Source organism: Podarcis filfolensis (genome assembly GCF_964270895.1).
Source record: "Podarcis filfolensis genome assembly, chromosome: 9".
NCBI classification, from domain to species: domain Eukaryota; kingdom Metazoa; phylum Chordata; class Lepidosauria; order Squamata; family Lacertidae; genus Podarcis; species Podarcis filfolensis.
This window is the reverse complement of record NC_139610.1, coordinates 27,775,949-27,788,716: the sequence shown is the minus strand read 5'-3', so window position 1 is coordinate 27,788,716 and position 12,768 is coordinate 27,775,949. Positions and strand designations below refer to the sequence as shown.

General features: G+C 42.5%; 1 protein-coding gene across 7 annotated transcripts in view; it reads right to left on the bottom strand.

Moving 5' to 3' along the window:
* Nucleotides 1-12,768, bottom strand: part of CENPU (centromere protein U) — a 29,942-nt gene that overhangs the window by 2,281 nt on the left and 14,893 nt on the right. For 4 of the 7 annotated variants that reach the window (XM_083631137.1, XM_083631140.1, XM_083631138.1 and 1 more), the window contains exons 7-9: nucleotides 12,349-12,480; nucleotides 11,867-11,942; nucleotides 6,778-10,107 (exon numbers count right to left, since the gene is read on the bottom strand). In XM_083631137.1, the coding sequence (XP_083487263.1) occupies nucleotides 8,102-10,107; nucleotides 11,867-11,942; nucleotides 12,349-12,480 (2,214 nt within the window). In that variant the 3' untranslated portion in view covers nucleotides 6,778-8,101. Of the gene's footprint in view, nucleotides 1-1,265; nucleotides 1,328-2,493; nucleotides 2,542-4,493; nucleotides 4,573-5,681; nucleotides 5,806-6,777; nucleotides 10,108-11,866; nucleotides 11,943-12,348; nucleotides 12,481-12,768 lie in introns of those variants that run through there. The other 3 variants (XM_083631142.1, XM_083631143.1, XM_083631141.1) reach the window with 3 other exon arrangements.

Genomic DNA, 12,768 nt, shown 5'->3' with positions numbered 1-12,768 from the left:
TGAATTTCTAAACAGCCCTTCAGCCGAGGCTACCTTAGTGCATTAAAAAATAATAAATACAATAGAATGGGAGCTAGGACTTGTCCTTCCCTTCAAAGGTGCAGAGCCCACTCTATTTGCATGCCTCAGTGCTTTTCCATCTCCTCAAGATGAGCTTCTAAGAGCCTACAGCAAGAAAGAGATGTGTGACTGTACAGAAGATCACTCGAAGAACATCAGTTTAAAGTAAGCAACCTGACTTCCTTCATGCTATGTGTGTAGATGCAGAAATGGAAGTTTACCAAGCTGGCCTCCCTGGAGGACACAATCCTGCAGGATGGTTCCCCCAAAGATTTCCTGGCTCTAAGATCTAAAGCATAGTGACTAATGATGGCACAGCATAGGCTAGATGGTTACCTAGCGAAAGTCTGTTAGCAACACACATTGAAACAGTTCAAATCCATAAGACGGCCTCAGTGACAAATTATCAGCAACAATGGACTAACATATGTCCAAACTTCTAGCAAAAAGCTAATGGAAAAGGTTGACTGAATAACATGTATCCAACACTGCTGCTCAGCTGTCAGTTGAAAAAGACCTGGGCAGGAAGGCACTTGCTTCCACTCATTTGAGAGGAGGCTCTAGAATTTTCCAAAATGTTGCTTTTGCACAAAACCCACATGTGACTCCACAGAGACCACGCAGAATCATCTTTAAAAAAACACCTTGAAAACAGGTTGTCGCAAATTGTGTTTATGAAGCTTCTCGGTGTTTAGAAATGCATGTTAACAAAGAAGAGAACAGTGCTCTAACAATAAAATTATTCTCTGTCAACATTGATAGTTGCACCAAACAAGTGGAATTTATGATTCACGATAAAATACAAAATACAGTGGTACCTCGGGTTAAGTACTTAATTCATTCCGGAGGTCCGTTCTTAACCTGAAACTGTTCTCAACCTGAAGCACCACTTTAACTAATGGGGCCTCCTGCTGCTGCTGCGCCGCTGGAGCCCGATTTCTGTTCTCATCCTGAGGCAAAGATCTTAACCTGAAGCACTATTTCTGGGTTAGCAGAGTCTGTAACCTGAAGCGTATGTAACCTGAGGTACCACTGTACTACAGAATATAAAAAAGCATGCACAAATGAGCTTATGAGAGGTATATCATAAGAAAGCGTTTTAAACTTTAAATATAAGAAGTGTTCTGGACTATGTCTAAAACTTAAACAAATCTAAAATGTATTTCAAGTTATTTCATGAAACATTTTAACTGATGAGAACATACTTAAGTAGTTCTCCTTTGACCTCTGTCAAACGCTGCCTTTTCTTATTTGTTGCTCTCACCATCTGTAACGACAATAAATATATTTTAAGACTGAAAAGCAAAACATACAAAGGGTGATATCTAGCTAAGTCATACTTTGAGCAGACCCACTGAAATCAATGACCTTAACTAACATGCCCATTGATTTCAGTGGACCTACTCAGCATATAACATTGGATATCACTTCAGTCAGTCCTTAATCATTTGTACACCTGCACTCTACAAAGTATAAAGTGGACATCTTTTGTACACATGATCCTGCTATAATAAGTATAATGAGTGACAGTATAAATAAATACAATTAATGTACAGGGGGACAAGTGATGTTTACTGAAAGGAAATCCAATTGATTAATTGGTATAAGAGGACAGAACATTCATTATATAAAATCAATACCTGCCAATATGAATACAATGGCATTAATGCCAGTGGTTTTATTTTTAAAAAAATGTCCACCAAAACTAATGTCTGCTTTTAGAAAAGCTATAGCAAGAGAACAAAACAGTTGTAATAAATTCATTTTCTCATATAAGGCATACCAATCTATTTGGGCTCTTTATCACATAATATAGTGAATATAATGCTCCTTAACATCCAAAATGGCAGGAAGAGAGCCAGGAGTTGTATGAAAGCTACACATTTTGGTCTAAGACACACACACCTTTCATAAACTGTCTCCAGCAATGAGTACTGAATGCAGATTTGCTTCTTATCCTGGGGAATGTTCAGTTGCAGACGGCAGTACACAAGCACTACACCTGATCAGGTTGATTATATATGTTAACTGAACACATTTCAGTCAATACAATTAGCCACAGAGACAACATGCCCTCTGGTGTCCTGTCTCATGATTCCAAACATTCTCCCTCTAACAGCCACCTCAGAAGCAGAAACCTAGCCTTCCCATTCACTCCAAAGCAATCATGGATGAAAAACGTGGGCTTCAAAGCAGCACACCTCTAAAACTAGCATGTCTCAGAGCCAAAATCAACACGAGGGCATAAATTCTTGCCACAACAGTTGGATTTAATCATTATTGGAAGGAGAGCTTCTCCCTCTGGTGAAATTCACAGGGCACACTGCGAACTCCAGCTCTTAATTCACTGAAATGTCCTAATCCAACATGCATACTCACTTCTGTAGTTAGACAGAACCCATACAATTAAAGAAGATTCATGAAATTGTTTACCTTTGCATTTTTCAATTTTGTTGTTCTAAGTTCCTCAGCACCTGCAACCTAATGAAAATGTGCAGGTTTTAGTAATACAGCACAGCTTCTTAATTTACTCTTTTATTCAGTTGTTTTATTATGACACAGCTTTTATGTGTCACCACTGTATGGGTTACAATTCATTGGTTTCACATTTTCTAGCCATGGGGTTTCTGGAAGTAAATATCCAATTACAAGTAATCTGAGAGGTTTTTTTTAAGTTGAGGTCTCTGACATCACCATGCCAACAAAGGTCTGTATAGTTAAAGCTATGGTTTTCCCAGTAGTAATGTATGGAAGTGAGAGCTGGACCATAAAGAAGGCTGATCGCCAAAGAATTGATGCTTCTGGAGGATGGCGCTGGAGGAGACTCTTGAGAGTTCCATGGACTGCAAGAAGATCAAACCTATCCATTCTTAAGGAAATCAGCCCTGAGTGCTCACTGGAAGGACAGATCGTGAAGCTGAGACTCCAATACTTTGGCCACCTCATGAGAAGAGAAGACTCCCTGGAAAAGACCCTGATGATGGGAAAGATGGAGGGCACAAGGAGAAGGGGATGACAGAGGACGAGATGGTTGGACAGTGTTCTTGAAGCTACCAGCATGAGTTTGATCAAACTGCGGGAGGCAGTGGAAGACAGGAGTGCCTGGCGTGCTCTGGTCCATGGGGTCACGAAGAGTCGGACACGACTAAACGACTAAACAACAACAATTCTTTTAGAGTTCTGTGATTTCCAGATTTCTCCCTTTAGTATATGTCTGTTGCAGCTTTGGGATCAAGATGGCTGGCTAGAAGGCAGGAGTTGGCTAACCATAACATAGAGTCAACAAGGGAAGCTCAAAAGGCATGGTTACTCATATGAGAGACAACCAAAACTGTGACCATTACTTTTTGATTCCTTCTCCTTTCTGTGCTCTTTCCAAGGCTCTAGCTACACTATCCTGCTGTAGCCAACTAGGATGCAGCTCCTACAACTTTTAAGTCCATGAGTAAGTCCATGTCAGAATCCCAGGTGAATGCCAACTGTTGGGACATTGTCTTGGCTCAGTCCAACATTAGGGCCTAAGCAGGTAAGTTACAAAGATTCTGTAATTTGTGGAAAGTTACTTAGTTTTCATAGTTCTGACTTTGTATTTATTATCCTAAGCCAAGAATCTTAAAGGATCAGTGCTCACCTGGGGAAAATATGATTCAAAGTTTTATTTAAAAGATATATCCCACCCTTCACCTTTCTTTCCTGGTTGTTTTACAATACCTCTTCCATTTGAGAAACATGGCTGGAGTCCTTTAAAAATGTTAAATCATTAATTGCCACAAACATTTTTCATACTAAGTATTATTTTAATTTTGCTGTGGGCACTTTGTTAACACTATTGTTTCCAAGTTTGAGAATTAAATAATACAACAGGTTTCAGTTCAGTTTTCAAACGTTCTCTGTCATTTGAAAAACAAGTTTTAAAGTCTGCAGTTGGGAAAAGAGCAGAGGAAAAATAATGTCAGATAATACAAAGCCTTTGTATGTGTAACAGTAGAAGGGAACCTTTTTCTGATGAGGGTCACATTCTCTCAGGCGCAGTTTGTTGAGAACCACATGGTGAACCATCCCCTTATCCTCCTTGTGAAGAACAGATAATTTTCAGAGGGCTTTCCCCCTTCTACCACTCCATCCATTTCAGCCCCTCATTTCCCTCACCGGTCTAACAAATGCAAGTCTGTTTGCATTTTGGCTGCACTGCACCCACATTTCCATTTGTCAGCCTTATTCATGCAGAGCAATTCATTAGCCGGCATGCCACAGCAAATTTTATCATTGGTGGGCTGTTTTTGGGCTTTCCCTTTCTGAGGGTTTCCCCCTATTTTTTTAATGCTTCTGCAAACTCCAGTACCTCCCTCTTGTGCCTGGATGGTGCCGTTTTGGTAACATAAGCAATGGCACTTACATCTGAACAGCAGAAATAAGGGAACAACTGTACTTACATTATTGGTGAGTTGCTCTCTGAACGCAAAAGAAAAGCTATCAATAGCTTTCCTACATATTTTCAGCTCCACTCCTTGTCTGAATAGGGAAGAATGCATACAAATCAGTATATTAAACCTAAAGAGAAATGCTGAACTGATCAGTATATTGAAAAACATTCTAGGTATTGAACTTGATACTTTGAGTTGACAAAAACTGGAAAATGCCATCAACTATCTAAATTTCTCCTACTGAATAACATGTGAAATTATAACTTCAAACACTGAAAGCTTTATTTAGTTGCATTACATTTAGTTAGTTCATCCTCATTATGGTTTAAACTTGAGGGATGAGAATTGTTTTAGATAAGCACCCATTTGTTTTGTTCTAGTGTTCTTTCTTCCTACATACATAAAAAAGTAAGGTTGCCCATTGCACAGTGCCCATTGTAGGATTTGTAGTGCATCATCACAATACTGGATTTGCATGAAGTCAGGATGGGGCAGAGGAACAGAAGAGAAGGCAGGCTGCACAACAACAGCAGTCATGACATGGGAGTGAGCAGAGAGGGACACTGCGGGAAACTGCTGCTTTAAACAACAGCAGAGGATGCGAAGCCCTCAGATATTCCACAGCATCTTCCCACAATCATGTATTTCATTCATGATACCATGTGTTGTCTTTGACAAAATGTCTCAGATTGAATGAAGTACTTTATAAGATGTATTTTATTAACAAGCAACTACTCATATTTGTACAACATTCATCAACTGAACTTAAACTGACAAACTTGCTCTTAAGATTCTACTGCTCTTAATCTGCTGTAAGATTACTGTATCTCTTCAGATTCTACTAATCTTAAGAGATACAGTAACATATCAACATGGGGTGCAAAGAAGGCTGCAGAGGAAGAAACATGACTATGGATAGTAATGTGGGGGGAGGGGCATGGCGAGTTGAGTGAGCAGGGGCACAGTTCCTAGGAAGTAGTATCAAGGAAAAATAATTTCATAACAGAGTAAAAATAGCTTGGCCTTTTGGTTACAATCATATGACAACATTCACTATGTTTAAACAGCACAGCTGCAGCAAACCAATCTGTAACAGAAAGAGCACAAAGTATTGTGGCTTAAGAATGCCCAATTTCAGCGTAGTCAATGAGCTTAAAGTCATATACCAAGTTAAATCTTAATCATAAAGATACTTACTTGTATTTTGCTGTTATTTTCTCAAATACATCCAGAATAACATCAGTTTCTTTGACACGGCTGGCAGCCTTTCTCATGTCTTTGGAACCCCAAACCTTTATCAAATCTGGCTCAGCATCTGAATCTAAATAAATGGTGTTTTTGAAGCAGCTTTTGAGATTATAGGTCTCAGCCAACCCTCAAAATTTATGATTTAAAATGCCTCAAAATTGCACCAACTTTTAATAAAAGAAATAAAATCCATAAACGATGGCATTATAAAACATTGTCTTTCAGTTGTGAAATTGAAGACAGCACTAACAAACAATGCTAACACTTGTTTCGTATATTGGCAGGCAAAATAGTGACCATTAGGCCTTCTAATAGGCAATGGTCTGATAATATTTTGAGCCAGTGTGGCATAGTGGTTAGAGCGTCTGTAGTAAAGTTAGGAATTCAATCCCAACACGCTGCCACCATGTAGTAATGATAGGGGGCACAGCATCCCGCCACTGCCCCCTTGTAGTAATGTTACGGACACATGCCCCTTCCTCATCTGACCTACAATCCAGCGGGACCAGGCTAAGAGAGGGAAGGTGGTGCCGCAATATATACTTTTTACAGGACCAAACACATTAAAAGGGTAGATGCAGCCACCACTCCCTTGTAACCCGGGATAGCCATGAATATTAACCCAAGGGAGAAGGTTGCTCTTCCTAGTTACCGGCTGCCCCACCCTGCAAATTGCTTCCACAAAATACAGGCAGCAATTCAACAGGTTCCGCAACTACAGGCAGAAATTCACAGGTACAGTAGGGGCTAAATGGTCAGGCTCTGGATTCAGACTTCCCCAGAATGGCACACAGAACGACAAGGAAATCCTCTTTTCTTTAAAATTTATTTAAAAAACAAGGTTAAACATACTTAAAAGTAGGAACATCTCTCATAACGTTTTAGACAGAAAAACAACAACATTGTAAAGCATCGCTAGCTAAATGTAGTTACAAAACGAGAACATAAGAAAGGTTAGAGCAGTTCGAAAAGTCCTCGGTTGAATCCGCATCTCAAGACAATAGGAATCTTCATCACAAAGGACACGCATAGGAAAGGACACCACAAAGGGACGCCACTGATTAGGGGCTAGCATCACCTGCGAACTCACAAGAGCCTGTTTTAACAACTCAAAGGCTCGCTGACAATCATCAGTCCAATCCACTTTGATCGGCAGAGCTTTCTTACACAGGTTGGTCAAGGGAGTAGCTAGAGTAGCAAAATGATTAACAAACCTCTGATAATAATTGACCAATCCTAGAAAAGATTGTACACCCTTCTTGGTTTGTGGTGGGGGCCATTCCTGCACACACTGGATTTTGGCTTCCAGGGATTTGATGTTTCCCAACCCCACTCTAAATCCCAAGTAAATCACTTCTCCTTGAGCAAACTTACATTTAGACACTTCAACCCTCAGGTTTGCATCTCGAAATCGTGCCAAAACTCTCTGCACATGCTTAAGGCGTTCTGGCCACGAATTGAGAAAAATTAACTCAATCTCCTCCCATCTCCCTCTGAGCATGGACAAAGGATTATCTAGGAGCTTGGCAAAACCTGACTGGTTTGACACAAACTCTGAGCTCCTTTGGTAAACCTCAACCAAAGTTTTCAGCAGATTTTGAACAAAGGGGTTGGGCAGGCTGATGATCCCACCAGACCTGAAAACAATTTTACTCATAACACAACCATGCTGTTTCCCAGGACTAAAATTTTGTAAAGGACCCACCAATTTCATTCTCTTTTTAACAAAACCACTTACATTACAAAACATATTTTGAAAAACATTAAACATATCGACTGGGTCTTTAAAGTCCTTGAGCTGTGGATAGAAAAATTCTTTTTTAGACACAAAAAAGACAGACTCAGTCTCGCAAGGAGGGCTTTCTGCAGCTTCTAGGCAACCTAGGAGAAACTGACCAAATCTCTGCTTTACTTCAAACAATAGAGAATCCCCCGTCATGGCAAGAGTCTCACAACTCTCCACAAGGGTTTGGCTGGGCTAAGCTGCCCCCCTTCCTCTTCTTGACTCTCAGCTATCACAGCTGACAGGACACACTTGCATCTTTCTCAGTCTGCGTTGCAAGGGGGCTTGCTACAAGCTGCTGGAAAGGAACTGTAGATTTCAAAACACTTTCCCCCAAAAGCAGGGTTTGCACAAACTTGGGGTTCAGGGGCTGGAACAAAATGATTCCCCTTAAAATCCTTGGAGGGAACTGGATCAATGGCTGCAGGTCGGGGGATTAATTTTCCACCACTAGAATTACTTTTCCGAAAATTGGAATGAATCAGCTGGGACAAAAACGAAGTCATTTGGTACAGTCACAGTATCAGAGTTTTTGCCACGAAAGGAAGGCACAGCAATTCGACGAATGTGAACACTGGGGGGTGCGTTAGACGCTGAGTTGGACCAATGAACGCAAGGAGTGGCGGTACTTATTAAGCCAACTCTCTTCCCCAACCAGGTTCTCAGGAACAGCAGTCTTAGCAGTCCCCATGGTTGCGGGAATTGTAGCACCAGGCGCCAAACCTCCACCCATCCCATCCAGGACAAGGCTTCCCTCAGCCCTCAAACCTTGAGGTGTCGTTCCCCAGTTTTCCATCACCTGTGCCTGGGTGGGTGAGACCTTAATTGACAAAGAGTTCACCGATATTTGCTGTGGGTGAACCTTAAATCCCAAATCATTTCCCACCAGAACAGGGCTTTTACACACTTCAGGATCATGAACTATAACAAGCTGATTTCCAGTGTAGCCTTTATAGGACACCAGAACAATGGCGGTAGGTTGGAAAATCTCATCTACGCCATACGGGCTGATCTTCAAGGGGTCAGGCTGCATCTGTATGGGCAAAACCAGATCTCTAGACACGCTGGTGATATTAGAACCCGTGTCTCGGAAAGAGTTCACGGCAATTCCATTGATCTCAATGGGTGCTGTAAATTTTAAATTAGCCCAATTAACATGTGGCACCCTCGGTCCTGCCCCTGTACTCAGTGGCCCCACTGTAACAGCATTAGAAGTGGTTCCAGCAGTCTTGGGAATTATAGCATCAGGCGCTGCCCCACCCCTCCCATCTGGGACTGGGTTTTCTTCAGTTTCTGAACTTTGCTGCTCAGCCTCCCAGTCCTCCGCCAGTCGCTGAATCATATGCACTGCAGGGGTCGATGTCAAGGCTGGGGGCTTTTTACCATTCAATTGAGGGCAAGCTGCCTTCACATGGCCAGGCTTTTTACAATAAAAGCACAGTCCCGAACTAGGAGCAAGTTTAGAGCGGTCACCCCCCGCTATGGAAGAGTCTTTTGTAGGCATGGGGGTGGCTTTACTTTGTTCCTTAGCTGGGGGAGCAGATCTCCCGGCTGGAGCCGACGCTGCTGGTCTGTTCCCTCCCGGCTGTCCCCTGTTTGTCAGATGGGACCGCTTCAATTTAAACGATTCTGCGAGCTGGGTCGCTTGCTCCAAAGTAGCTGGATGCTGATTGGCGACTAGGCTTGCAATCTCAGGGGGCAATTGTTGCATAAATTGTTCTTTTAACAGCAATTGCCTTAGTCCTTCAAAAGTATCAACGCCTTCAGCCAAAAGCCATAATTCAAAATTTTGAGCCATTTTCGAAGAATACACATAAATACTGTCTGAGGGGTTGCATTTATCCACCTTCCGGAAGGCTCGTCTATAATTTTCAGCATGAAACCCAGGCCTCTGCATCACCAGCCTTTTAAAACGCTCATAGTCATTTGCCTGGGACAAAGGGAGATGGGCCATCAGCTCAACTAGCTCCCCACAAATTAAGGAGTGCAAAATAGGCATGTACATTCTCAAGGGCACCCCCATATCCCGACAGGTCACTTCAAAGAGAGTTAAATAACTAAAAACGTCTGTGGGGGGCTGGTATGTAGGAAACAAACGCAAGTCAAAGTTGCTCAAAGGAAACCCTTGAGGAGCCTGTCTTGGAATTGCTCCCCGCGGTTCTGGGCTACAGTCATACCTTGAGGCATAACGATAACGGGGCACCTGTCCATCCGGACGCTGAAGTCCCTCCTCTGCGTATCCACGCGAGGGTTGGGGGTATGGTTCTACCTCCTCCTCCTCGTACCGTCGCGCCGCCCCACAGGTTTCCCAAGCTCTTACTGGCGAGTAGACCCGGACTGGACTAGGCAAACGACGTCTCACTGGTCTGCGACTTTCACGGGACGGACGCTCCAGGTCGTCGTCCTCCACAGATGCTTCCCGCATTTGTCGTGGCAAGTCTTGATACTCATACGCCATCCGGCTGGTTCTTGGGGCAGCAATGATGGACTGGCCCACTCCAGGAAATTTTTCCTGGCACCGAAATCCTCCCTGGACGGGATCTGGCACCCGTTTAACAGCTTTGCCGGCTGAAAACTCCATTTCTCTCGGCTCTGCATAAACAAGATAGCTTCCTCTAGAAGGTGTAGAGGCAATCACAGCTTTCACTTCCTCGGGAGCTGTTGGTTAAACGATGCACCAACTGTGCTCTGAGAGTTGCACGACTCTCTCCCGCCCCTCCGAGAAGTTCTTAGTTCTTAATTGGTTGGCGTTCTCTTCTCCCTCAGAATGCTCCAAGAACAAGGGGGAGGAGTCTGCTTTAGAAATTGGTTGTTGGGGGGGGTTTCTGCTGCGGTAGGAAGGGAGCTACTCTCTCCACCCGGCCCCCATTCACCCACCGTTCACATTGTATTCTTATGGGGGACTCCGCCTTCCATGATTCCTAACTATCCATCAGAAAAAAATAAAATGTCTGCAACTTAAGAGATACGTGCTCAAATTAAAATCAAAGTGCCTTTCTGTAGGGAAGTTCGATCCCACCACGCTGCACCATGTTACGGCCACTCACCCCTTCCCCACCCATCCTACCGTCCAGCAAGACCAAACTAAGAGGGAAGGTGGTGCCGCAACATATACTTTTTACAGGGCAAAACACATCAAAAGGGTAGATGCTGCCACCACTCCCTTGTATCCAGGGCTAGCCAGAAGATTACCCAAGGGAGAAGGTTACTCTTCCCAGTTACTGGCTGCCCCACCCTGCAATTGCTTTCCACAAAATGCAGGCAGAAATTCAACAGGTTCTGCAAATTACAGGCAGTAATTCACAAGTTCAGTAGGAGACTAAATGGTTAGGCCTGGATTCAGACTTCCCCAGAAAGGCACGCGGAACCAATAGGAAATCCTCTTTTTAAAATTTATTTAAAAAACAAAATTAAACATACTTAAAAGTAGGCACATGTCTTATAGCGTTTCAGACAGAAAAACAACAACATTGTAAAGCATTGCTAGCTAAACGTACTTACAAAACGAGAACATAAGAAAGGTTAGAGCAATTCAAAAAGTCCTCGGTTGCATCCGCATCTCAAGAAGACAATAGGAATCTTCATCACAAAGGACACGCATATGAATGTAGCAAGTTGACTGTCAGCATGATGGCACCTGACAGAAGGGCAGATAGCTGCACCCACAAACTCCTTTCCTAAGATTTTTATTCTGTAAAACCCCACGTGGATTCGGACCTCAAGACCAATCAGAATTCTTGTTTTATTTTAAATTTACCAATGGTCAGCTAGTTGGATAATAACTCAGATTGTGACTGCTGAGGCTTGTTTGTTCTCAAGACCTTGGGATCAAAAGTTTCCTCCCCAAATTTCTCAGAGACACACCAGGTCCTCCTTCTCCTGTAATGAGGCTTGATAACCCTTACTTACACAGGGATGACACTTAGTAACCAGGTGTTAAATCACCAGTAATCAGCTAGAGGTTTTTCCTTCCTGCAGATGCCAGAGATAAGCATTCACACTCCCAGAGACAGCTAGTCTGCAGCTTAAGGACACATTTCCCATAAATCCTTTGGCCTTTGGTCTTCCCACAGTGCTTTTCTTCAGCTTGACCAAAGTTTGTCTATTGAAATTTCCTAACTTCACTACAGCGTCAGACTAGGATCTGGGTGACTCTCAGCCAAACCTACCTCACACGGTTGTTGTGAGGATGAAATTATGAGTTGGTGGGGAACCATGAATACCACCTTGAGCTACCACTATCAGGGTAAGTGCCCCAATTTTAAAATTCCTGTGCAGTGGAGTGAGTGACAAGCTATCCATGGATCCCCTCCACTGTAAACAAAACAACACCACACAACCTCTTTCTCACCTGAGTAATCTGTCTCCATCTCTGGTGAACAAGCCTCTTTCTGATTCTTGTGGCATTCAGCACTCATAATAGGCATCTGTCAAATAAATATACATACATTTAAATGCTTTTATTTTGAAATTTTAGATCACATTAGGCAGGAGCAGCAGCTATGAAGTTTGTCTGAACTCACACTTTTTCAACAAGTGTTTCTGGCTAGTTCTGACCACGGCATGTTGAGGAAATACAAGGAAACGGTGTCAAGAGGACACTTGCCCATTTTCACCAGCCCCTAACTAATTTACACACACATAAACTGCACCAGTGAAAGCACCACTGTGAAAAAAATACCGGAAACTAAAATATAGGAAGCACTGTATTTTTTCACTAATGCTTTCTGAACACATTTTTAAAAAGAACAAGACCCAGATATGTGCCAAAAGGCATCATTCTTAGGACAAAGGTTCTCACAGCTATGGTGCATAGCAAAGTTTATAGTTAACCTTATCAGTATTCAAGTCCTCCACAAGATCTGGAATGTTATCTGATATTCTGCATTCTGAAGAGCTGCATCTTACTGGCAGCGGAGATGTTAATCTATAGTCCTCTGTGCTGGATGTAGACTCTGTGGCTCTCTAAATGAAAACAGTCAGGTGATTATTCTCAGATTAAAGAGAATACAAATGCAGTGCCTTTCATTTTATAGGAACGGATGCAAACTTTCTCCCCAGTATAAAAACAGCTTTACATATTATGGAAACATCGCTTATAAATCTTTATGTAACATGCATCTGCAATGTTTTCTGCAGTCTGTGAGAAACATATGAATACTTGCTGCAGGGAGCCACAATTTACCTTGCTTTCCCACAGCAAACATAATTAAAAACTAAATGAAAGTAGGTTACATCCAATAAAGGTACCAT